The sequence below is a fragment of the Patagioenas fasciata genome, chromosome 4 (assembly GCF_037038585.1).
Source record: "Patagioenas fasciata isolate bPatFas1 chromosome 4, bPatFas1.hap1, whole genome shotgun sequence".
NCBI lineage: Eukaryota > Metazoa > Chordata > Aves > Columbiformes > Columbidae > Patagioenas > Patagioenas fasciata.
This window is the reverse complement of record NC_092523.1, coordinates 34263710-34289745: the sequence shown is the minus strand read 5'-3', so window position 1 is coordinate 34289745 and position 26036 is coordinate 34263710. Positions and strand designations below refer to the sequence as shown.

Genomic DNA, 26036 nt, shown 5'->3' with positions numbered 1-26036 from the left:
GGTGTTGGCAGCAGGGGTGCTGCTGGGGTGGCCTTTGTGAGAAAAGGCCAGAGAAGAGAACACAATTGATGCCTGCTGGCTACTTAGTGGGCCCACTACAGGACGCAGCTGAGCCCAGAATCCAAGCTGGTGGCACTTCTGTGAAAATGTATTTAAGAAAGGGTACAAGAATGCTAGACAGACAGAGGAGGTGGGAAAAAGAGTGCAACATCAGTACAGACACCAGGGTCAGTGGAGGAGGAGGAGTTGGTGCTCCAGGCACCAGAGTGGAGGTTCCCCAGCAGCCCACGGAGAAACCATGCTGGAGCAGGTTTACCCTCAAAAGCTGCAGCACATGGAGGGGACCCATGCTGGAGCAGGAGAAAAGTGTGAAGAAGAGGAAGTGGTGAAGAGGAACTTTTTTGTCTTTATTTCTCACTTCCCAACTCTATTTTTAATTGACAATATATCAAATTTCCCCCAGTTGAGTCTGTTTTGACCATGATGTTAACTAGTAAGCAATCTCCCAGTCTTTATCTTGACCGATGAACTTTTTCATCCTGTTCTCCCTCCGTGTCCTATTGAGAAAGGTGAGTGAATGAGTGAATGGGTGGGTGGCTGGCTACTGACCAAGGGTAACCCACCACAGCTTCTAACAGATGGTTCATCTATCACTGTGTATACACATGTGTATCAAATGGATTCACTGTGACAGTAAATTTCATAGAGCAAATGTCAGACACCAGATATTCCGTGTTGCAAGAGTGTCGGTGGGCAAATTTGCAGTCTTATCTATTTTTGTGACCTACCATCACAAGTTATTCCACATCTTGAACTGACCTTTTTATTTATGCTCTGTGACCTCTGGTTTGTTTCATTGAATGGATAGCACACTGCTAAATGCTTTCTTGAAACTTACTAGAGTTTAGCAAGGAGGAGGCCCTGTAGGATCTAGTCAAACCACAGAGGAGTAGGCAGAATCTCTACCCGTGATCTTGGGGTGAGCTGTGGCCATCTAACTCAAGAGTATGCTTTTAACACACAGATGAATAAACATAGGTATGATGCTTAGGTAGCTACTTAGTAATGATGTCTATTAGTTATGACAACTGGTACATTATTACAATTGCTTTACAAGAACAGGCTGTGCTCTGGGGAATGATGATGGCCCAAGTTTCAACCTGCTTTGTTGCGAAAGATGTTATTACTCTGGTATGCATCTACCTGGCATGGACGATTTGGGTTTCTTAGAGAGGAGGCAATTAATTAATACAAAATTTCATGTTGTGAAGCAGTCCCAAATGATGGCTACAGAACAGAGCAGTTGTTGGTGTATGGTGAACACCAGGCTTCAGGAAACATTGTAAAGTATGGTTGACTAAGGTGAGCATCACAGCAATCAGTCTGTCTCTGAAAAACCTAGCTGTGGTCTCTGTCTCAAATGTTATTAATCTCCTTTATCTGTGTGAGGAAAGATAATCCACAGAAGGATTTGAAGCTGAAGTTTTTGTCAAGCTCTGGGCTTTAAAGCCTGGGGTTTGTGGATGGGTGAGATGTTCTGAGCTGTTCAGAACTGATACTGTCGTTTCAAATAGAAACATGCTGTAGTATCTTTTATTTGTGCAGGTGATAGTTGTGACTACAAATTTCCTTTTTTTTTTTTTTTCAGTGCAAGTAACTTTCTGCACTAAGTTTAATCATGTTGTAATTGTCTGTGTTGAGGAAGAGGGAAAGTCTTCCTAAGACAAGCCTTTCGTAACTGCAAATGAATTGTAGTGATTGCTAAGTTAGCAATTGGTTAGTCTTGTTTACTGTGGATGCTGTGTGCTTTCTAAGAGATGCCAAAAAGGTCAAGTATGGCTGGAGAAAAGGACTGATGTAAAGAGCACACCACAGTTTTTCAGAATGTGTTGTGTGCTTTTTTGTCCTTCTGTTGGACTGGATCCATTTTAGCTTTGCTTTGGGTTTTTGTTTTTCTTTCTGGTAATAATGATTTTGTGTGTTTCCAGATTCTATTAATAGATGTGGGCCTCTCCTACAGGATATCCTCTTTTGAAACTTATAGTAAAAGTTTGTAATGATTGCAAAACTCAATTACATAACTAGGTCTCAGAGATGCCAGATTTTTCATTTCTACTTTCCTGGGTATATCTTGCGTATCTTGCAGTATAGCTGCTGCCTTCCATTATGAGCAGCATTGCCAGCTGCTGGCAGGATTTTGTAATGGTAGTTCTGTCGTGTTCCATACTGCTTTCCTTGTGGCATTTCACCCTGTCCCTCCTGTTTCGCTGTTTTGTGTGTGTGTGTGTGTTTTTGGTCTGTTTGTTTGTTAGATTTTTGGTTTTGTTTTTGTTTCCTGCAGAAAGAGTTATAAGCAGTTAGAAATGCAGATTTTGACTCTGAATCACAATTAGCTGCTTTATCTAATTATCAGCTCCATAAAGGCAACAAACTGCAAGGTTTTTTATAAAGAGACTATAATTACTACGCTGATATTCATGTTACAAAGACAAAAGGTGAACTTTTTAATACTGCATGCTTACGTCCTTCCTGGGATGTCACCTGAACAAAGATGGGACTGATGACAATGTAGCTTGCCTTATGTGTTTACAAGACAGAGTACTCTCCTGGTTTTGTTAAAAAACAAGTTTCTCTTTTAGCGGATTTGCCTGTCAGCTAAAGCCTTCATATTAGCTGCATTTCCTGGAGAACCAGATACATGTTTTGGTAAACATAGCAATGGAATGCAAACTTATTGATAAGGACAGATTTACATCTCGGAGAGGGGCAACGAGAAACAGGTGACCAAGAAACTGACCAACTGTGTATAACATTCCATTCAAGTGAATACTTCATATAAAAGTGGGAGATCATGAGGATCTCGTCCCTGTTGCTTTTGCTTATGGCCGACATTAGGAGAGGACCTTGCTGGTTGTCCCTGCGAACGGAGGCCTAGTGACAGACTGAATCCAGCTCTGGTTGGCTGCAGAGTTCAATCCAGGACTTTGGGTGTGGGCTCTGCAGTTGCTGAGGCTTTCAAGATTGGTTTTGTATATTTTGTATTATTTTCTCTATTCTTATTAGTAGCATTAGTAAAACATCTTTAACTTTTCCAACTCTCTTCTCTCTGTCCTTCTTTCCCTCCCGATCGCCTGTCCTTAGTGGGAAGGGGGGAGAGGGAGGGATAAAAGGGAAAAGGGGGGGAAGAGGAGGTCAACAATACATCTGCCAGGGTTTGATTGTCACCCCGCAATCTAAACCCTCAACAAGTACATATCTGCTGCTTTCTGTCACAAATTATTACAAATAACAGCAAGAGTAGCAAAGTTCATTTCCAGGTGTTTACCATGCAGAAAATACAATGGTCAACATTTATGATACAGTGTTTGCTGGGAGACTGCAGGAACCAAGTGCCAAAACTTAACTTCCTTCTGCTGCCAAGGGTCATCAGCCCTACCTTAGCTTCTGATATTCTGAGCTTTCTCTATTTGCATTTCTTATCACAGGTGCTTTGTTTATGCTGTTTGTTGGTCTACTAAAAATGCTGGTGCAGTCAATTTTGGTACAAAACAAAGAGGAAAAACATGACCATGGCTACATGAAGCTTTTGTGGTATCTTCAAGGAGTGAAGTTTTGCAGATTGGGTGTGAGCTGTGCTGTCTTTTCACCAGACCACAAGATTTCTGAGCACTGGATGCTTTGAGGAGCAGGTGAGAAGAAACCCTGGGTCCTCCTGAGGCAGGAAAGGCAGTGGGGTTTGTGGTGGGTATGGCACCACTTCTGCCCAAGCACTCCGCAAGTTGTGACACAGGTGCTGGTGCTGCCAGTAGTGTTACTTGCACCTGTTAGCCTGTGATTGAGCATTCAACACTGAGATGAGTAAAGGACATTTGAGCAGAGAAGCATCAGTGTGCTTTTCAGTGCTGCTCTTGATCATGGGTCAGTATGGACTCTGGTTTGCGTAACCTCTCTGAACCATTAACCCAGCTTAAGAAAAATGTTCCCCATCTGAAGCACTTGAAACCTTCAGGCATCATGTTGAAGAGCGCTGGAGCAGTTCTGTATGGCAAACCAGTATTTCATGGGCACCTGAAAACAGATGGAGAAAGGCAGTCTTAAGAAAACCCACCCTCTCCAAATCAGCAAAAAGGTGTTTTTTATCTCAACAGTGGTTTGTGTTTTTTCCTTCTGAGGTATCGCACGAGCCTGCGAAGAACTTCCTTGCTCTTCACTGGAGTCAGAGAAGCCAAGTGAGGGAAAGGAAATTGCACCGGTCCCTGTGGCTGCTCTGATGTCATGAAGTGCTTCAAGCCAGCTTCTCTGCCCCTGTGGTTTTTTGTCTGTTTGTTTTCCTGGCAGGAAGCTGCGCCTCGGGGCCGTGTGACAGCTCCGCCTCTCCGTGCCCGGACCCGGCGCACCCGGCGTGCGGCAGCGGGGGCGGCACAACCAGAGCAGCCAGTACAGGCAGCGCCGGTTGCCAGTTGGGATCAAGCTCGGAGGAGGAGGCTAGAAGATGGAAATGGAGGTCATGCAGGGAGCTGCAGGGGGACCCCAGCTGTTGCACCTGGGGGCTGGGGTCACGGCTCTGCTGTTTACGATTGTGGCCGTGTGCTCCCTGCCCGCCCTGATGGATTACTGGAGGCAATGGTGGGTGTTGAAGCCGGTCCCCGGTGTCAGCCCCTGCTATCCGCTGCTGGGAAATGCTCTACTTTTGGAGCGGGGGGGAGAAGGTAAGGGCAGCTCATGCCGTAGCCGAGCTCTGAGGTCCGTGCACTGCTTGGGGCTTTACTGGAGCGGCCAACGCTTGTCAGGAGCGTGCTTGAGTGGTGGCTGGCTGGGGAAGGTGAACACCTTTAGGTCTGTCTGGGTCTGTGGGCAACCTGAAGAGGGGAACTGTGTGAGAAGTGGGCAGTAAAGGGGAAAGGAGAGGAACTGCATAATTGTGGGGTTATTATCAGTCAAAGATTAGCTGGAGTTTCAATGTGACAGTGGCTTCCAGATGCTGATGCTGGAGTCGGATCTGTTTCCAGTTGTTGGTGAGGTGGAGCATGAACACTGTGGAATGTTGTTTTTGGGTCAGGGAGGTGTACTGGGTGCTCTCACAGGAAGTCCTGTTTCGCAGTATGGAGCACTGTGTCCTCGTGACTGTTAGCTGCGACCCAGACAAAGCTTTTAGCTGACGAAGGAAAAATACTTCTGTAAACAATTATCTTCCCCAAAGTGAGCATGTGCAGGGGACTTTAGCAGGCTGAGCTGCTGGGTCATTTTCAGAATTAGCCATGCCTTAGATTTATGCATTAGATGCAAAAGAACTTGCTGAGTATTTCCAGTACCACCCTCAATAGCAAACCTTTCTGTTCTCACACTGATCAATGCTACCTTCTTTTGCCAGGTATTTGAGAGGCCGTTAATGTGCTACATGTTCCCTTTCTATTTGCTACTCAGTTTGGCACAGGAATGTATTTCTTGAGGAGTCTGGGGTGTGAAAGTGGCTTCAGCTGTGCTGTCAGTGGACCAGCAGACTCTTTTGGGTGTGTTTGTGCTGCCTGTGTATGGCAGTCTGCTCTGTGCACATGTGACGCTGGCTGCTCTGCCAGGTGTGATGTCAGAAGAGAGAACAACTGGGTCATGGTATGTGAGGAAGCCAAGGACAAGTACAGTATGGGCGTGCACATTGCCCAGTGCTGACACATGCAGAAACATGGTGCCTCTGTTTGCATCTTTCCTCTAGATCCAACCCCATATCAAAATACAAATATGGGAGGTCTGTCTTTGGTGGAAGCGAGGACAAGCAGCTTCCACTGAAGTTAACTTAGGGGAAGCAGTAACAGGATTATAGTCAGGATGTGTGTATGGCCCGACGAAGAGACAAATATTTTTTTTCTTCTTTTGAAATCTTAAAAAAACAAAACAAAAAAAGAAAATTCCTTCTCTCTCCAGAAAGCAATTTGATGAAGGCTGCTGTGTTCTATGGAGTATCTAATTTCTTTTGTTAGCAGGCGTCACATAGTTAAGTACATGACCATCCATCATTGTTCTTGTTTATTTATGTAAAAATGAGTGAAGTTGGTGGTTTATAATATTTTTCATTAAAAATGTGACAGTTTAAAAAGTAGTTTTTAGAAAAAAAGCATAAGGTTTTATAGCAGAAAGAAAAATTACTTTTCAGCTGATGGTGATTTTATTGGTATCGCTAGACAAGTACTGGAAAATTGCAATATTTTAATTGCAGTCATGTTAGAAAGAATAATATTTTAAAAACCGGGAAGTAACCCGACATTCTTAAGCCTTTTGGATGGGGTGTCATTAGAACTTTGCATAAGACTAGGGAATGCTCTATTTGGGTATTTATTAGGAAACTAGGTTTTTTCCCTGTTCTTCTTTTGACTTGAGGATCTCTGAATTTCAGACTCTGCAGATGCCTTGGAGGGAGCAATTTATTTAATCTGGTTTCAGAAAGGGCAAAGGCCTGTTTAATCCTTGAACATTCTGATAACAGCTACCTCCTCTAGAATTGCAGAATGAATCTGAGTGCCCTCTGTGATGAGATAACTGGATCTGCGAGCAGGGAAAGAGCAGGAGGTAGTGCTTGATTTGATTCAGCAAGGTCTTTGATACCATCTCCCACACTTTATCACTAAACTGACAAGATGTAGACTATGTAAGTGGATAATATGGGTGGGGAACTGGCTGGATTGCTCGTGTGAAGTCCAACTGGCAACTGGACAATAGTGCTATCTCTCAGGTAGTCTGTAGCATAAATGATGCTATGAGTCTTTGTGCCTTTAGAGATGGGGACATCTGAATTGTCAAATCCACACTGACCCCATAATCAGTCACCCTGCAATAAGGCTTCTAAAAGCACAAGAGTGGAGTTTAATCCCGGAGCAGCTAGCTGTCAAAAACCGCTGGTAGAATTGCAAACCGTCACTGATATTTAGGGCTGCAAGAGAGTGAGAGGATTTGAGCATGTTGGAATAAGAAATAATTTGTTTGCAGACAAATGATAATGATGTAAGGGCTCCAAAGATTTTCGTCAGGAGTCCACCTATCAGAAACTAAATATTTCAAGTGATACTGGTTCCTGTGCAGTGCTCAGTCATTACCGTGCATGGCTTCACTTGGGTGTGCATCACAAAAGTAGTGCCTGTCAGTGAGGTCTCAGATGGGAAAAGGCTTGATACTTTACTTGAACAGTGAAGAAGCAGCTTGATGTAGCATTTTGGCTAGTGTCAGTTAAGCCAAAATGTAAGCATAGACCTGATAAAGTTTAGTTTGTCTATAATTGTTACAAAGAACATTGCAAATACAGAGGGCCCATGCTGCAGTGCTTTGAGACTGATTAAATCAAACTGCCTTATCTCCTTCAAGAGTGCAGCCGTAAAGAAATGCTTCTGTAATACAGCTATATGCAAAGTATGCTGCTTACTCATAGTTGCAAGATAAAACTAAGAAAACATAGCTAGAGGACATCTGGTGAAGAAGAACTCATTACAGAAGTCTTGCTTATTCAGCAAAACCCCCTTTTTAAAAAATTCTAATCTGTTTTTTTTTTTTTCGTTCCAGGTTTTTTTAAACAGCTACAAACTCGCATTGAAGAGTTCAGGAGCTGGCCGATGCTTAAACTTTGGGTAGGACCACTGCCTGTCATGGTTTTGTTTCACCCTGACAGTGTAGAGGTGAGTGTGTTTGCCTCATGTCTTACTGTCATGCAAAGCAGTATCCGACTTGGTAGTTTCTATTCGTCCAGTGTAATTTTTGCAAAAAAGGGCTTGGACTGATTTTACTTGAGACTGCTCTTTGACCCAGTGCTGAAGAAAAGCTGAAAGTGGAAGAATATAAAAATCTTAGTCTTGAAAAAAAAAATACCGAAGATGACCAGCAAATGAAAGCACTGACTTAGTATGTTTTATACAAAAAAGCATCTCTTTTAGCTTTGTTTTCACATCTGTGAAAACTTCTGCTCCCAAGATCAGAATGGACAAGCAGATGGCAGGGAAGATGAGGCCACTGAAATAGGGATAGAACTTTATGAAATGCAGGTTGCAATGCTTGTGCCTGACTGACTTCTCCGTTAGAACTTGGTGGCTCTGTCTTGATACCATGAAATGTAGTTATTAGTTTTGCTACTGATAATGATTGTCCCTGAACTGAGAGACAGAGTTGTTTATTTGTTGGAGTGTTGATTGAAGAGAGGGTACTTCTTGTGAGTTTGATTAAGGCTGGAAATTATAGGTTTTCTCTGAGCTCTCTCTGTGACTTTGTAACACAGATTTTTTTTTTTTCAGGAAGGTAAGAGGAGTGAGAGTAGTACTTTTTTGAGTATTTTATTGTTTCTTGGGATTGGGATATTTACTGAAAGACTTGAGGATATGAACTCAATACTTTCTTTGTGTATGAGCTTGTACCAAAATATTGTGCATTTTACTGAGGGTCGGGGTATTTTTGTAGAGGAACTGAGGTTGTGTGAAGTAATTTCAGGTGAAGCAATCTCTTTCCATCTAAAAAGTGATTTTTTTTCCCCTCTGCTTTCATTTTTCTGACAGGCTATTCTGAGCAGTTCAAAACATATCGAAAAATCATACCTGTACAAATTCATGCAGCCGTGGCTGGGCACTGGACTTCTGACAAGGTACAGTGAAATGCAGGTGCATTGCTGTCATCTTGAAATTTGCAGTGTATGTGATAGGAAGAGGGCTTGGTGGCAGGAATGCTATGTGTATCTCTGGACAGAGATGTAGATGATAGCTGTAAAAGTTTCATTCCTTGTGATGGTCTTGGTTGCTCTTTAGCAGCTCATGTCAGATTGACAATTTTGCCCATTGTTACTTTTTTACCCAGAGGTTTGAAATTAATGTGAGTTTTGGGAAGTTGTATCCTGTGGCAAGTGGTGACTTGTAGTCTGCAATGCTACATTCTGGATGCTTCAAATGTTGTGGTGTGTGTAACGTGGTTGAAATGTGGCAGAACTGTCACTGCGTGCATTGCTTATCTCAACTAGTGTCACTGCAAAGCAGTATGATGGGCCTGACATTGGTGATGCTTTGAAATAGGATGAGAGAGTATCTACACCCTGTCATAGAATCATAGAATTTTTTCAGTTGGAAGAGATCCTTAAGATCATAGTTTCCAATCATAACCTATCAATTAAATAGTCTGGACATCCATAAATCCATGGGTCCAGATGGGATGCATCTGTGGGTGCTGAGGGAGCTGGCTGAAGTCATTGCTGGACCGCTCTCCATCGTCTTTGCCAAGTCTTGGGAAATGGGAGAGGTGCCTGAGGATTGGAGGAAAGCAAATGTCACTCCAGTCTTCAAAAAGGGCAGGAGGGAGGACCCGGGTAATTATAGACCGGTCAGCCTCACCTCTGTCCCTGGGAAAGTAATGGAACAGCTTATCCTTGATGCCATCTCAAGGCATATCAAGGATAAGAGGGTTATTAGGGGTAGTCAGCATGGCTTTACCAAGGGTAAGTCATGCTTGACCAACCTCATAGCCTTTTATGAGAATGTAACAAGGTGGATGGATGATGGCAGAGCGGTGGATGTGGTCTACCTTGACTTCAGTAAAGCCTTTGACACAGTCTCCCACAGCATCCTCACAGCTAAGTTGAGGAGGTGTGGTCTAGACAATAGAGCAGTGAGGTGGGTTGCAAACTGGCTTAAGGAGAGAAGCCAGAGAGTGGCAGTCAATGGTGCGGAGTCCAGTTGGAAGCCAGTGTCTAGTGGAGTGCCTCAGGGGTCAGTACTGGGGCCAATATTATTGAATATAATCATTAACGATTTAGACGAGGGAATTGAGTGTATTATCAGCAAGTTTGCTGACGACACTAAGCTGGGAGGAGTGGCTGACACACCAGAAGGCTGTGCTGCCATCCAGCGGGACCTGGACAGGCTGGAGAGTTGGGCGGGGGATAACCTGATGAAATTTAACAAGGGAAAGTGTAGAGTCCTGCATCTGGGCAGGAACAACCCCAGGTTCCAGTATAGGTTGGGAAATTACATATTAGAGAGCAGTGTAGGGGAAAGGGACCTGTGGGTCCTGGTGGACAACAGAATGACCATGAGCCAGCACTGTGCCCTTGTGGCCAGGAAGGCCAATGGCATCCTCGGGTGTATTACAAGGGTGGTGGTTAGTAGATCGAGAGAGGTCTTCCTTCCCCTCTACTCCACCCTGGTGAGACCCCATCTAGAATATTGTGTCCAGTTCTGGGCCCCTCAGTTCAAGAAGGACAGGGAGCAGCTGGAGAGGGTCCAGCATAGGGCAACAAAGATGATTAAGGGAGTGGAGCACCTCCCTTATGAAGAAAGGCTGAGGAAGCTGTGTCTCTTTAGTTTGGAGAAGATGAGACTGAGGGATGACCTTATTAATGTTTATAAATATATAAAGGGTGAGTGCCATGAGGATGGAGCCAGGCTCTTCTTGGTGGCAAACAATGATAGGGGTAATGGGATCAAGCTGGAACACAAGAGGTTCCACTTAAATATGAGAAAAAACTTCTTCTCAGTGGGGGTGACAGAGCACTGGAACAGGCTGCCCAGGGGGGTTGTGAGTCTCCTACTCTGGAGACATTCAAAACCCGCCTGGACATGTTCCTGTGCAACCTCACCTAGGCATTCCTGCTCGAGCAGGGGGATTGGACTAGATGATCTTTTGAGGTCCCTTCCAATCCCAAACATACTGTGATACTGTGATGTCTCTAAGAACCTCATCTAAACGCCTTTTAAACACCTCCAGGGATAGTGACTGTCCTTTGTTTCCCTCATGAAGTAGAGGCTCATAAGACATGAGTAAGAGTGCATGTCAGGAGTGGAGAAAGGGAGGATCAATGATGTCAGGGTTTAGTGTCCTTTGGTCTTGGGAGAGTGTCATGAAGGCACCACGAAGTCAGTTTTAGGCACACAATAAGTTCCAAAACAGTCTTTATTCTAGCTGGAAAAGTGCAGCCAATAAAGTGACTAGAAACAGGGTTTATACAATTAGCTAGCACTCCAACAACATAAAATACGGGTTCGGATATCAGTTGAAGAGAGTATTGGGGTATAACAAAATAAGAATAATGAGGAACCACGGTGTGCATGAACACACTCACAAGAAACAAAACCAGAGCCCTCTGACTCCAGGGTACTCACAAGAAATAATCACTCACCTGGGTTAGGCAAGGACTCATGCTTACTGATTAGGCAAGGACTCATGCTTGCCTGGTTAGGCAAGGATTCATTCAAGGATATATCCAATAAATTGCCTCTCACCCAAATGAGGAGGTGAGGCTCTCTCAATCCTGGGAAGCCTCCTTAGATGGCATCTCAGTCTAAGGAGAGGGCTCCAGTTCACAGACCCGCTGCTCTGAGAAGACCACTCCAAAGGGGGCCTTTGGCAGGAACCCTGTTTTATAGTCTGGTGAGATCTGGCTCTGAGCATTACAACATGGTCCAGAAGCTTTGCAGCTGCTCTGGACACCTCCTCTGCTAACGACCCTGTCAATTGACTCAGGGTCCCATTAAGGACCCGGTCAATTGACCGAGGGTCCCATCCCTCCTGCCCCACCAGCTGGTAGCAGTGAAATCACCCTGCCCCAGGGTAGGGGAGGGTGTGACTGTCAACACCTTGGTACCCCCCTAGGTGTGTACATGGGGACAGGCACAGTGGGGCACAAAAGGTGCTAAAAGAACCATCAGCTGCCCCATTGAAGGCTCCAGATCTCAGGGGGATGTGCAGCTGCCACACAGAGGGGTCAAGGAAGGTTTGGTCTGGTTGATGCAGATATTCAAGAGTCAGAGTAAGGTGAGTGTTGAGTAGCTCTGGTGCCTTTGTGCCTCTTCTGTGGTTTTTTGGGAAGGTCAAGGTCCCCCTGTTAGCAATGGAGCTTTGCCTGCTTGGAACCCTCAGAGGTGAACTCCATGTGCCTTGTGATGGGACCATGGTGTCATAAAAGCGAGCTCACATGATATGGGAGGCACAAGTTTATGTGAGAGGATGTGGAATGCCTTTTATTTTGAGTTTCCTTCAAGGCCATTAAGAAGGCAGTAATCAGCAGCAAAGTGCAAATAGTTGAGGTCCATGGGCATCAGGCATGGTGTATCCTTGCTGTTAGTCTTCTTCCTTACTGGTTGTTTTGTCTCCAGTAGACTTTTAGAGGTATTTTTACTTGTGCTTGCAAAAACATAATGGAGCATAATAAAGATAAGCCCACTTGAGGAGTGCCCCACTAGCAGGTTAACAGGAGAAGTGGTGTGATGGTTTACCCTGTAAGCAGAGCTGCCAGATGTGTGCCTGTGGGCATGTGATTCAGAAAAAGTTTGCCCACTGTGGCTCCATGCTCTTTCACTGACATATGGGAGGTGGTTGGCCATCTTCAAGGATGTACTTCGTAGCCAGATCTTGAGACAGTCATTTGCATGATGTCCATGGACCCTAGTTCTCTGCAATCCTAATTTACTAGCTTGGGTGATGATTCACAGAAATAATGTGATGAGGTGAGGCCTTGATGCTGCATAGCTGGTTTGTCCTATAGGTGGCTTTTGCTCAGTCCCTGTGAGTCCATGCACTGAGCAACCATGAGGCTGTATTGCCTGAAGGTTTGTTGGCATCTACTTTTGTTGAGAGCAGCTATAGAAATCATGGCTTGTGCTTCAGAGACAACTGGAGCAATAAATATTTCCATTTTACTCCTTCTGGGGGTGCTATGGAGAGCTTGAAGAGTCATCTACAGAGTGTCCATCTGTGAAGGTATTCCAGGCTGCAGTTTTTACTGTGTACTTCCTGTGATGGTGAAAGTTTGGGTTTTTTTTGACTTGGAGTTTTTAACCCTTCCTTCTCCCTGTTCATTTTGCAGCACTGGAGATAAGTGGCGGTCACGGAGGAAGATGATAACTCCCACATTCCACTTCTCAATCTTAACTGACTTTCTAGAGGTTATGAATGAACAAGGATGTATTTTATTGGAGAAACTTGAAAAGCATGTTGACAAGGAACCATTTAATGTCTTTCTGGACATCACTCTGTGTGCCCTTGATATAATCTGTGGTAAGTCCTCTTCAGTTATTGTGGTGGGGCTGTGAATGATGCTGAGGCTCATGAGTACAGCTGTGCCACATTGTATGAGGAGATGGTTGGAGAGGAATGTCCCTGTATGTTGTGTGAATGCATTTCCTTCCTCCCAAAGCCATTCTTCTAGCATGTCTTGTGTGTGTCTGAGGAGGTGAGGTTGTCAGAAGACAGGGCAGAGGTAGCAGTCTGAAGTGAGGTTGTGTTGAGGAGTGGGGTTTCTGGGCATGGAAATGTAAAGCAAGCTCATCCCCTGAAAGGGGATGTGTAAGTTCACCTGTTGATGGGATGGTGTGGTGACAGTTGGAAGTTGGCAACAGTAGTAACTTATTGTGTACATGGACTCTGCATTTCACTTTGCACTCATGAACTGTTGATGATTTCCTCCTACTAGAAACAGCAATGGGCAAGAATGTGGGTGCTCAGGAGAATAAGGATTCTGAGTATGTTCGCGCTATCTACAGGTAAATGGACATTTTCCTTGACTGCTTTGTAGCTGGGCTGGAATTGATGGTGATTGATGTTAGGAGTTCATCTGCTGTGAGCCAGGAGGGAGGGCTGGGAGGTCACAGGTGGAGGCAGAAATTCAAGAAAACAGGAAAAACTCCTGCAGATTTTGATGCATTTTCTGGTTTGAATATATGCAATGGGAGCCTGAGTCTTTGAAGAGGTGTTGGTTGCCATTCAGTTAACTCATTGGTACAGGAGGTTAAAAAAAAGGGACTGCAACATTTCCTATCAACATGACTGGCAGGATTGGGAGGGTGCTGGTTTAGACAGCATGTTAAAGCTGAGGCAATGCTGCTCTGCAGTTTACAGCAGTGTTTACACCATTCAAATCGTATGTGACTGTCCAGTGGATTAGGAAAAGCATGGTCTATATTCCTACCACACTGGTGTGTCAGCCTAGATCAGATGTAGCTTGTGGGATCTCAGCCATAGCCTTCGATGGAGCTTGTTGAGACAGGTGTGTTACAAAAAAAGGAGTGGAGATAAAGGGTTTCAAACTGTACTGCAAGTGGGCCCTAAGTTGGCCTAAGTGTAATAATGTCTCTTTCAAGAGTATTCCATCTAAATGAGAATATGGTCTCTTCTCAGAGATCAGTGCTTAGAGATATAAATCATGGTGATGCTGGGACACATGACAGAAATTTTGAGGTAGTTTAAAACTGGGAAATAAACAGCCTTCCCTTCAGATGAATGGGTTTAAACTCATACAATATGAGGGAGGTAGAACTTTTTATTTGGTTCTTTGAGAGTGATCTGTAAATTTTTTTTTTTTTTTTGGTCAAGAATGTTACATGATGTAATTGTTATGCCCCTAGGATGAGCGATCTAATCCAAGAACGACAGAAGAGCCCTTGGCTTTGGCCTGATCTTGTATACATTCTGTTCAAAGAAGGGAGAGAGCATGAGAGGAACCTCAAAATCCTTCACAATTTTACTGATACGGTATAGATTATTTTTTAAATTTATTTTTTAGTGGCACATGTTAGTTATTGGTGCAAAGTCTTGCACTCAGTAGAGAGCTTCCAAATGGGGGTGAGGTTGAGCCCCCTTGATATGCATATATTAAGAGGAGAACTATCTCTCTGTTGTCATGCCAAGGAGTTCCCTGAAAAGAAGACAACAGCTGACTTCTTCTGTCAGGATCTCTGTTGTATTTCAGCAAGAAAATATACTACTCCGAGGCAGTAACAGAACTTAGAGGACCTTGACAACTGAAACAAACAACAGAAAATCATTGAACTCTTGTTCTGCCCGAGTTGCTACATATCTGAATCACCTGCAACAGCTCACTACCAAGTTTGTAGCAGTAAGCACAGGGCTCTGCTTAGCAATGCCACTTGGACCAGCCCTCAGAAATGGCAGACTTCATTCGTTTTCCCCTATTCAGAGCATAACTGAGGAGATGAGCAAACACATGCAAGTCCTCACATAAGCAGTAAGACACTGACACAAAAACCATTAAACGTATGTCACTGACTTCGCATAAAATGCAGTGTTGTCTCACCATGTTAGTCTGTGCGATTAACACCCATTTCTCTCACCAAATAGTTCCAACACTATTCTTGCCAGTGGTTGCCCTTTCAAATCTACTCTTAGGATGCTGCCAGAGAGGCTACTATTCCTGAAACTGATGTATGTACACCATGATGTCATTGTATCAATGCCCACAACAAAGGAAATAACCTCTGAGCTTTCACTACATATAATGAGCCAAACCGACTCTGTATTGTTTAGGTAGTTCATGGTTTGCTTCCTTTTATTGGGAATTTCAGCAGTGAAGTATGAGAAAGGCTCATAAAGGGACCTAAGGTAATGCTCTCTTCCCATGCTGGGCTGATGCACTGAATATAAGAAGCCAAATCTTAGAAGATGACAAAGGAACAGTAAATAACAATATCACCTAGTGACAGAAAACACTGAGACAAAAAGTGGTTCAATAGGTGTCTTTATATGTTCAGTGAGGGGAACTGTATGTGTGTATATAACTGTATTTTTCCCCCATTCAGTGCTTCCTCTGAACAGAATTTTATACTTTATAGCCTTTTAAACTATTCTGTTGTTACTGAGAGCAAAACTACTTTATTGTGGGGTTCTGTTTTGCTGTTACAACAATGGTGGTGACCACAAGAAATTTCTGTCTGTCACTGGGGCTGTGATTTGACCTAAAAAAGGGAAGTTCAACCATTGTTCTCATACTGAAGAATATCTGTGAAGCTTTAGTGTAGTGGTTCCAGCTGTGCTATATGTAGTCCTGATATAGGGCTGTGGGGTGCCCTTGTTTCTCTTCAGTCCCCTGGGTTCCGCAGAGGTTCGAGGTGTGATCGTTTCCTTAGTTATTGGATAGGGTAGAGAATATCTTCTTGGTGATCAGTCTCTTCAAATTGTGGTGATGTTTTTTGATTTGCTGTTGCTGTTGTTGGCATGCACAGTTGGCTTGTTCCAGATAATCTGGATATGTTTACACTTCCTGATCAACAAATAGTTTGCATAGTTTGACTATCTATATTCTTGATCGCACAAAGGGTATTCATGGTTCATTTTATTGCTTGAGACAAGAGGGATTGTTCATATTTCACCTACTAACACAAAAAATCATTAAAGTTCATGAGCTAATGCTGACAGCTATGCTAACTAGTGCTTGTAGACTGCTACAGATGGATGTTGTTTCAATAAGATGGGACAAACCTGTTTAATGTAGACCATGCACGTGTGCTGTGTGCATCACATCTTGTGTAATGCTTCTAATCTCAGGTCATTGCAGAAAAAGCTGCAGAACTTGAAAACACCAAGAAAATGAGATGTGATAATGATACCAGCTGTGAAGAAAGTGGATCCAAAAAGAGAAAAGCTTTCCTTGATATGCTGCTGAGTGCAACAGATGATGAAGGGAACAAATTGAGCTACAGGGACATTCGTGAAGAAGTGGATACTTTCATGTTTGAGGTACCCCAAGAACCTGTTAGGTGTGTGTGTTTGTTTTCCCAGAACCTGAGATTCATCATTTACAGGTAGTGACTCTTCCTTGTCTTAGTTCAGGAGTCTGCTTTTAGTATGAAGTTGTTTTAGCTCTGGAAGCCTAAGAAGAAATATCTGTAGGATGGAAACTACTGAAGGATAGAATCATTTGATCTAGAATTGTGTGCCCTGTCAAAATGTTGGGCAGTACATGTGTCAGGCCCTGCCTATGTGAACAGGCTCTACTCATGAAAGCAGGTGAGTAATAAGAGCTTTATGGTTGATGTGGGCCATGGGCTCTCAGCTCCTGTTGCAAATCTCGTTAATGCTAAAGGGGGCTCTAAACCCTCTACTGACTGGAGGACCGGGCCCAAAGTGGTGTGGTGAACGGAGCCAAATCCATTTGGCAGCCAGTCACTAGTGGTGTTCCCCAGGGCTCAGTATTGGAGCCACTTCTGTTTAATCTGTTTATCAATGATCTGGATGAGAGGATTGAGTGCACCCTTAGTGAGTTTGCAGATGACACCAAATTGGGTGGGAGTGTTGACCTGCTGGAGGGTAGGAAGGCCATACAGAGGTATCTGGAGTGGCTGGATCATTGAGCTGAGGCCAGTTGTATGAGGTTCAACAAGGCCAAGTGCCAGGTCCTGCACTTGGGTCATAACAACCCCAGGCTCGGGGAAGAGTGGCTGGAAAGCTGTCTGGGAGAGAGGGATCTGGAGGTGTTGATTGACAGCTGGCTGAATATGAGCCAGCAGTGTGCTCAGGTAGCCAAAAAGACCAACAGCATTCTGGCTCGTATCAGAAATAATGTGGCCAGCAGGACTAGAGAAGTGATTGTGCCACTGTACTTGGCACTGGTGAGGTTCCGTCTTGAATACTGTGTTCAGCTTTGGGCACTTCATCATAAGAAAGATATTGAGGTGCTGGAGAAAGTGCAGAGGAGGATGACAAAGCTGGTGAGGGGCCTGGAGCACAAGTCTTATGAAGAGTGGCTTAGGGATCTGGGGTTGTTTAACCTTGAGAAAAGGAGGCTGAGGGGAGACCTTATTGCTCTCTATGACTACTTGAAAGGAGGTTGTAGCATGGAGGGTATTGGTCTCTTCTCCCAAGTAGCAAGTGACAGGACAAGAGGAAATGGCCTCAAGTTGCACCGCGGGAGGTTTAGATTGGATATTAGGAAAAAATTCCTCACGAAAAGGGTTATCAGGCATTGGAACAGGCTGCCCAGGGAAGTGGTGAATGTGTTTAAAAGGCGTTTAGACAAGGTTCTTAGGGACATGGTTTAGTGCTAGAGTTAGGTAAGGTTATGGTTGGACTCGGTGATCCTGAGGGTCTCTTCCAACTGAAATGATCTATGATTCTATGATTCTAAACCATTTCAGTGTTCTGCCTTTCATTTTGCCAGCTCTCCTTGTGGTTTGTCCCTTGCCACATTAGCTGTAACCTCTTGTTTCTGTTGTCAACTCTGCCTTGGTGTACTGTCGTCTTATGTTTGGTTTCCTCTCCAATGAAGGAGCTAAACAAGACTTTCACAAGTTTTCCACACAATTCTACCTCAGAAGAGCTTAATTCAGAGTCCTGTTACTGTTGTTATAACCTAGAGAAACTCTTCCCATCACACCATGCCTGTACTACTCCATAGCTGGATTTGGAAGAGATGCAGCATCCCGAACTTCACAACAAGTACACCTTTTTAGTACCAAAATCCTTTAATCGTCAGATTTTCCGTTTTCTTTTCCCACCTTTTTTTTTCTCCCTCGCCTTCTCCCTTGTTCCTTCTTCCTCTTTTTCTCCCTTCTCCCTCTCCCTTTCCCTCTCTCGCCACTGTACTATGCCTCATCAGAACTTTTCTGGATAGTTTTGTAAAGGTTACAGATTGTGTCCATTGTATCTCTCGTGTGGTAGTCGTTGGCATCCCAGATGTTAAGTTGTTGACAGTAACCAAAAAGATGAATATTCAACTGTTACATTATATAGATACTGATACTTCATGCAGCTTCTGGGAGGCAGAGAGGAAGGGATGATTGTGTGGGTTATTTCAGCAATTTCCATCTTGGTCACTTTTCAGGCATCTGACAGAATCATGTGTCATCTTATATCCTGGTAATCAGTGTGTTGGGTAGAGTTCACTGTTGATTTTTGTTTTTCTTGTGGTCATGGGACTAATAAGTCTCACTTTCCATACCACGTGCACACCTAAGGACTGAGTGTTTCAAAAAGATGGACCCAATTTGAAATCACTACTGCTTTGAAATCAGGTCCATCCTTTTGGAACAGCCTGTATTTACAAAGCCTACTTGTGCACAGGAATAGGGTTGAAGTTAATGTCTTTGTAAATCTGGACCTCTAGGGCCATGATACAACAGCAGCTGCTATGAACTGGGCCCTATACTTACTTGGACACAATCCTGAAGCCCAGAAGAAGGTTCACAGAGAACTGGATGAGGTATTTGGTACGTTTCCATTCCCTCCTTCATTGGGGTTGTGGTGGTGGCTACATTTGTGAGTAGGGATGTGGTACATTATAAACCTACATGTAGAAGAGGAGGTAGGAACATGCCTTATGGCCCTTTTGGAGCTTTCAAGAGCTAGGTACTTCCAGGTACTGGAAGGTCTGTAGGAGAGTATAGCCAACCTTATTTCTTTGGGGCAAGGCATACCTGTTCAATGTATATGTAGCACTTTCTCCTGTGTGGTCTTAATGCATGATGAGAGTTTCTGGAGGGAGCTGGGATGAATTTGTTTAACCAAAAATGGGGAGTTTTGGTCTTGCTAATCCCCCTATTTGGTTTTGGACAGGAGGCAACACTGAACGTCCTGTTACAATGGATGATTTGAAGAATCTTCGATACCTTGAGTGTGTTCTGAAAGAAGCCCTTCGGATCTTCCCTTCAGTCCCACTGTTTGCCCGGACCTTGAGAGAGGATTGCTGTATTAGTAAGCAGTGTCCTGTGTTTGGCACTTCCTATGCTGCTAACATCTCCTCGGTGGGGGTGTTTCCCAAGTAAAGGACAGTCTTGTTCTGTTTTTCGCTGTGCTGTTGTGTATAGGAAGTCACTTATTTGCTGTTATTTTGACCTGTCTTCTCCCGTTCCCTTTTCTTTTTAGGAGGATATCAGGTACCAAAAGGCACAAATGTTGTTGTCGTAACTTATGCCCTGCATAGAGATCCTGAGATCTTCCCAGACCCGGAGGAATTCAAACCTGAGCGATTCTTCCCTGAAAATTGCAAGGGAAGGCATCCGTATGCTTACGTGCCCTTCTCTGCCGGTCCCAGGAACTGCATTGGTACGTAGCTGAAGAGGAAGCCCTTGTAGTGTGACAGTGTTGCTCCTGGTGTGGTAATTGTGGCAGCAGCGAGCATAACAGAAATTTAAGTCTTGATGTGCCTGCCAGTTGTGTCCTGTCCTCCAAGCTCCCAAATTCTGGACACTGTCTCCCCTGCAAGCCTGGTGCTTCAGCTGCCACATTTTATTTCTTCCCAAGGGTTTTCTTTCTTCCCAGGGTCCAATGTCTGTCATACTGCTGTTTCCTTCTCACTGCCTGTGCAGCCTGGGAGCATGTTAATGGGCTCCCGTGCTAGGACAAGATTGTTTCCAAATTTCTGATCCGCAGTGTCAACAAGACAGCGAGAAAAGGCAAATGTCCTGTGCTTGTTTTACTCTGGAAACATCTCATCTCTCCGTCTCATGATCTCAGCTAGGTGTCCCAAACATACAGTCTGCAACTGATGTATTCTTTCCCTCTTTCTGACATAATTTTTGCTCTGGTGTTTTCACTGTAGTCCCAGAACTTGTTAACTCTTCAGGGGCTGCTGAGACATTTGGCATTTATCTTTGCTCAAAGTAGAGGCATTGTTGTTTATATTGTAGAACACATAAAAAGACTGTTCCCTGCGCTGATCTTAGGTGCAGATGTTGAAAATTCAGCAATTATGCCATTTACAAGAACAGAAAATACAACTTCTGGGTTTTTCATTTTGTTTGTTTTCTTTTGGGGGTTGGTTTTTTGTTTGGTTTTAATTTGTTTCATGGGGAATAGGTGCCCTTCCCATAAAAACAGCAGAGTGGGTCTTTCCGTGTTCCAAATTGGAATCTGATTTAATGTTATATGTCTAGCTAGTTCCTGAGTGTACAGGAACATGTGCAGGAGAGTTGGCTCATCAATATCATTGCAGGAATGCATCACTGTGCACGTGTGTGCAAACATCCATCTGTGCATATTATATAGAGGGGAGAAAAGAAGAAGTTTTGAGCACTGGATTTTGTGTTCTATTCCCATTTTTCATTTAGTTTGAGTGAAATGTGTGGATTGTAACAGTTGGTTTGGTTTCCCTCGTATATCTCTGTTCTTCCCTTTCCTCCTTCACCTTCCTCTGAGATGTAAATTGAACTTTACACTCTGTGCTAGCAAATCATCAGTGTGTGTGATGCCTAGTGTTCATTGAAGGAACGTCTACCTGTAGTTCTCTTGCAGTTGTACCTCCTTTGCCTTCTCTCTGCATATAGGGAAGAGTGGGATTCATCTCCTCACAGTCCCTGTGCTGCACCTTCTCCTGCTCTGGTCTGTCAACCATTCCCTCCTGCCTAGTCCACCCAAGAGACATGAAAAGGCTGTGTTTTGTATTGGTTCTGTGTGAAGTGTTGACTGTTTCCTCTTTGCTGTTTGAGTTCTGTGTGCTATGGGAAGGAGGACATGCTGTGGATTGTCCCAGAAAGGCCGGAGTTGTCATGCTGAGAGAAGTGCTGGTTCCAGTGGTGTCCCCCTGACCTTGATTTTGGCCTAAAGACTGTTCTGTTCTCAAGGCAGATGGACAGACCTTGCTGTCTTGTGTGTGATAGGGCTATCACTGTGAGCATGCAAATGCAGCAACTGATGATGCAGCCTGACAGTAACATTTTTTTTTTTCTGCCCTGTAACTCCTAGGTCAGCGCTTTGCACAAATGGAGGAGAAAGCTCTTCTAGCCCTTATCCTGCGGCGCTTTTGGGTGGACTCATGTCAAAAACCAGAAGACCTTGGTATAACTGGAGAACTGATTCTTCGTCCGAATAATGGCATCTGGATTAAGCTGAAGCGAAGGCCAAACACTCGATCAGTATGAAAGGAAATTCAAGATTTTATTTTTCAGAAAACTTCCAAGCTATTTAGGCTGTGGTGTGTTTTTAAATCAGATATTTTGATGACAGCACAGTGATTTGTTGCAACTAAAGTAATTACTGATTGTTTCATCAAAGAAGATGCTGTAACAATCCTAAATTGCTCTACTTTTCTAGTGCATATGAACTTCGTGTTAATCTCTGAAGTGCAAGTTTTCAAACATCAAATTTTAGTGCCATGGATTAAACTATTCTATTGCAACAGTGCAAACAAAAAAAAAAAATGGGAGGAACAACAGTAATGCCTGTGATGGAGTGATCTGGTTATATACCATAGCATTTGGGAGGTAAATTACAGTCTCAAATCTTTGTATGGGTTTTAGGTTTCTTTGGTTCTGAAAGGTACAAGTGATCAGTTCTTCCACTTGGCACAGTTTGATTTTGTAATTTTTTTCTGTTTTGCTGATGACTACATCTATGAAGACAAAGCAAAAATCTCTAATTTCACTTCCTTTGTAAGAATGTACAGTAGTTCTTAAGTAGTGAGTGCTCTGAATTATTAGCAAAGTGTACCATAAGCATTAATCTGTATAATTTTACCATGAACTAGATTGTGTGCAAATTACACACAGGATTTCATAATGGATTTCATTATTAAAAGTTTTGAGAATAAATTTCTACTGTACTTCAATATGGAATGAAATTATATCTGTAAAAATTACATGCCTAGGTGCAGGTAGATTACTGATGGGTACTTATTTACCATCAGTTCCTCTGGAGTGATCAGTTGACCAGATTTTATTGTGTTAGTCAAAGCTGAAACAATGAGCCAGTCTGCTCTTTCCTTACAGGGTCCTGAAGGCAATGTAGGTAATTTCTTGCTAATTGCTGTTAAAGAAGAATTAAAGTGAAAGTTTCTGACTGTATCTTCAGAACAGGTCAAAATCTTTAACAAGCCACAAAGCTGGAGAACGAATGCTTCATGGCTTTTGGAAGCACAGAAGAAAAGCCGGTGCTAGACCAAGCTGAGGTCCTCTAACTGGTCTGCCCTGTGCTTTGGCACATCTTTCAGCTGGTGTGTGTTACCCCAGTGTGACCCCTGGCATTGTACAAAGAAGGGTGCACACCAGTAACCACACCCCTGTCTTTACCTGCTGGAGCAGCAGTTGCTCTTTCCACCATGGTGGAGGGTGGGGCTTTTAGGTGTGTATCACCTTTAGGTTGTTCTGAGGCTGTGGGTACCTACAGAGGGGAATTGGATGAGAAACTGAAAGTCAGAGCTGGTACAGCTAATACGGACTGGTTCACCTGTAATGATTAATGTGTTGCACAGTAAGAGAGGAGTAATCTGTCTTTATTGGTTTTGTTGACCTTTACAGATTATTTTATGTTGTTGTTTTCCTTTTGCCCGATTAACAACTTAGTGGCTTAATACCCGAGATCCTGCTGTGCTTCGTAGAACATCAGAAAAAAGAGAAAAGAATTCCTGTGTTTTCCTTGAACTTGCAAAATTCTTTGCATGTTGATAAATCTAGCTTTTACCATTTTCTGAGGATCTTCTTTTTAAAAAAAAAAAAAAAAAAAAAAAGATTTAACTGCTTAGTTTACATGAATGAAATCATAGACCTTGACAGTTATTTGAAGTTCCTACATTTCTTTTGCTGTTAAGAAAACAAAAGTAATGTAACAATAATATGGCTACATTCTTCAGCCTTCATTTTCAAAGACAAGTTTCATTGCTAGATAATAACAAGAATTGAAGTTTACAGGGGTGATTATAAACATTAATTTCTTTATAATGAGCCTACCTTCCTACATTAGTAGACATAAAACAAAGGGAATGTCTTCCAAAGAGACTCTAAGTTAAGGAATTGTTTAACACTTTTGAGTACTTGGTAATGTGAACTCTGCAGGTATACAGGTTTTGGACCCAGAATCTTTTCTCAGGGCATTCGGTATGTAGTTGAAACCTGGAGACATACCTCATGTGTTTTGTTAAGGTATGTCCTTAAACTGAGGACTTTCAAAACAAATGAAAACTAATATTAATGATTTTTCTTCTGTGGGATCTGTGTTGTGGGAATGGTTTTAAAAACTGACCAAACTATAAAAATTCTCTCCATAAGGAGATAATTTTTGTGACATCTGTCTACAAGGACTAATACTTTTGCTTGTGCTTTGTTTTTGTACCATGGACTTCTCATTTAATAGGATCTCAAATTGTGGTTTCTTTGTCATCTCTGATGGGAATGAGAAAAATAATTGAGACAACAACTGGATAAAACTGTAATAAGAAACTCATTATTAAAAGTGCATTACCTCAAATACTGGCACAAGGTTACCAAAGTGGAAAACCCCTGTTTAGTGATGCACATAGTATCTTTGCCAAGTAAGCTTTGATGTAATCCTGTAGTCTTTGTGTTCAGAGCTGTTCCGAAAAGGCGGTCACCTTTGTCTTTTGTTGCAAAAACTGGTTCTGAAGCAATCTGAGGCCACTAAGGAAATAAATATTTAGGAAATCAATACTGAAAGAACAGGAACTTTCTGCCTGTAGAGCAGATGTTAGATACCTTGTATTGTGTAGAGTGTGTGCTTTTATTAACCTGAGTCAAGTGGTGTGTGTAGTCAGTCAGTTGTAGTCCACAACAACCCTTTAGGGTTTTTTGTTTGTTTTGTTTATTTTTTGTTTTTAACTCTGTAGGACTTAGGAATGGTTTCCTGATAAAGTAATGGGACAGTAAAATACTGTTTAATAAAAACTACATGTGCATAGTAACTGTTTGTGATTTTTGTCCTAATGGGTAGGTATCTGCTGATAGTATGAAGGTGGTGGCTGAACAATAAACCCAAATATTACTTCTGAATAATGGTTCATATAGGGTAATACCAATTATGCTAGTTGTGGGGTGGAGCTGGATCTGTGAAATATGACCATCTTGCTGTGAGAAGTTGATATCCTTTTATCATATAAAGATCTCTTTTGTATGGTGACAGAAAGGACACAATTTTCTACTGGGATGACAGAAATAGAGCGTGTGAATGTTTATGGATCATGCTTTACAGCTGTTATGAAGAAAACGGACAACAAACCCTCTGTGTGATCTCTTGGGTGGTGCTGCTTGAAAGTGCATCCAGGACTGCCTCAGGAGAACTAGAAGTTTCCAACCACCTTGATAACAAACTGCTTTTTGGGCTCAGAAAGCTGCATGTTTGGGACACATGCAGGAGGTGTACTAGTGGTGCTTACTAGACATCTGCCTGGCTTCCTGAATGTAATATTCATACTGCAAAGGACAAACAGTCATGTAGAGATGTTAGAACACTTCTGCCTACAGATCCTCTTGCCATGTGTGATGCAACCTGCCATTTCACTGATACTCCTCTTCAGCAGGTGAAAGACTCAAAGAGCCTTTGGTGAATCCTACCATATTTAAAAGATGATCTTCATAGTTTGCAGGGATTAAAAACTAAATGAACTCACTTTCTAAAAAAACCCACAACCCCCAAACAAACAAACAAAAAACCAACCCCAAAACCCCAACAAACCCAAACCAAACAAAAACAAACCCAACCAACCACAAACAAACAAAAACCCAAACAAAAACCCAAACAAAACAAAAAAATCTGAGGTTCTTTGGAAAATGGGAGTTCTCCGCTCAGTCTTTAGCTCAACAAATGGGCTTTTCTGATCCAAGGAGTGTAGCTTGTGGAGATGGGAAGTGTTCGTTGAAAAAGCAAATTATTTTGAGCAAAGAGAGGCAGTCAGCAAAAAATGGTATGGCCAAATCTCCAGACCTCACTCCAGGCTAGTAATTCAGGGACACACATAACTTGGTAAAGAGTTACGGTTTCACCATTTACAGGGCCTGGTCAAGACACTGGAACCCTTCAGTACATTGAAATTCTCTGTCTTCTCTAACGTCTAACAATAACAAGCATCAGGTGTTTTAGCTGCAAGAAGCAAGACCTTGGGCAATGATGTGATTCTCCATTTATAACAAAAATCACATCTATTGATAAGAAATAAAAATCGAAGAAGCCCTCTTACATAATAAACTCAGTAGTGATTTGTTGTTTAATATTTGTGACTATCTTATTTTTTTTCCTAGATCCTCAATTTTGTCTGCATTGATTTCTTATTTAACATCTGATGTGCGGTTATTTCTGGGCTGTATTTCTAGGAAGGCTACTGTCGACATGTAATTGCAGGATATTGAACTCCGATACTGCTTGTATTTTGCTACAGTATGCAACCCAGCACTTTCCACAAATCAGCAAATGAGTTATGCTAGCCATTTTTTGGCGACTATTTTAGGTGGAATCAAGTCAAACACGAGAAGACTTTTGCCTAGTGAGAGAGTGGACTTTTCACTCGAGTAATGTCATCTGAACTCAGATGAAAAGGCTCCAGATTGTTCACTGGAAGAAGGGAAGATCAAGAT

The 26036-nt window shown here is 42.9% G+C and overlaps 1 protein-coding gene across 2 annotated transcripts; it reads left to right on the top strand.

The window, feature by feature from the left end:
* Window positions 1–4320: 4320 nt before the first annotated feature.
* CYP4V2 (cytochrome P450 family 4 subfamily V member 2) lies at window positions 4321–24370 on the top strand. 2 transcript variants are annotated; one of them, XM_065837854.2, is made up of 11 exons: window positions 4321–4709; window positions 7546–7658; window positions 8526–8611; window positions 12818–13008; window positions 13424–13493; window positions 14355–14481; window positions 16291–16482; window positions 18848–18950; window positions 19297–19434; window positions 19606–19785; window positions 21424–24370. In XM_065837854.2, exons 1-11 carry the CDS (start codon window positions 4493–4495, stop codon window positions 21597–21599), a joined length of 1593 nt encoding a protein of 530 aa, XP_065693926.1. In that variant the 5' UTR covers window positions 4321–4492; the 3' UTR covers window positions 21600–24370. The 2 variants fall into 2 exon arrangements, with proteins under 2 accessions (XP_065693926.1, XP_065693927.1); XM_065837855.2 differs by having other exon boundaries at window positions 4513–4626.
* Window positions 24371–26036: the final 1666 nt, after the last annotated feature.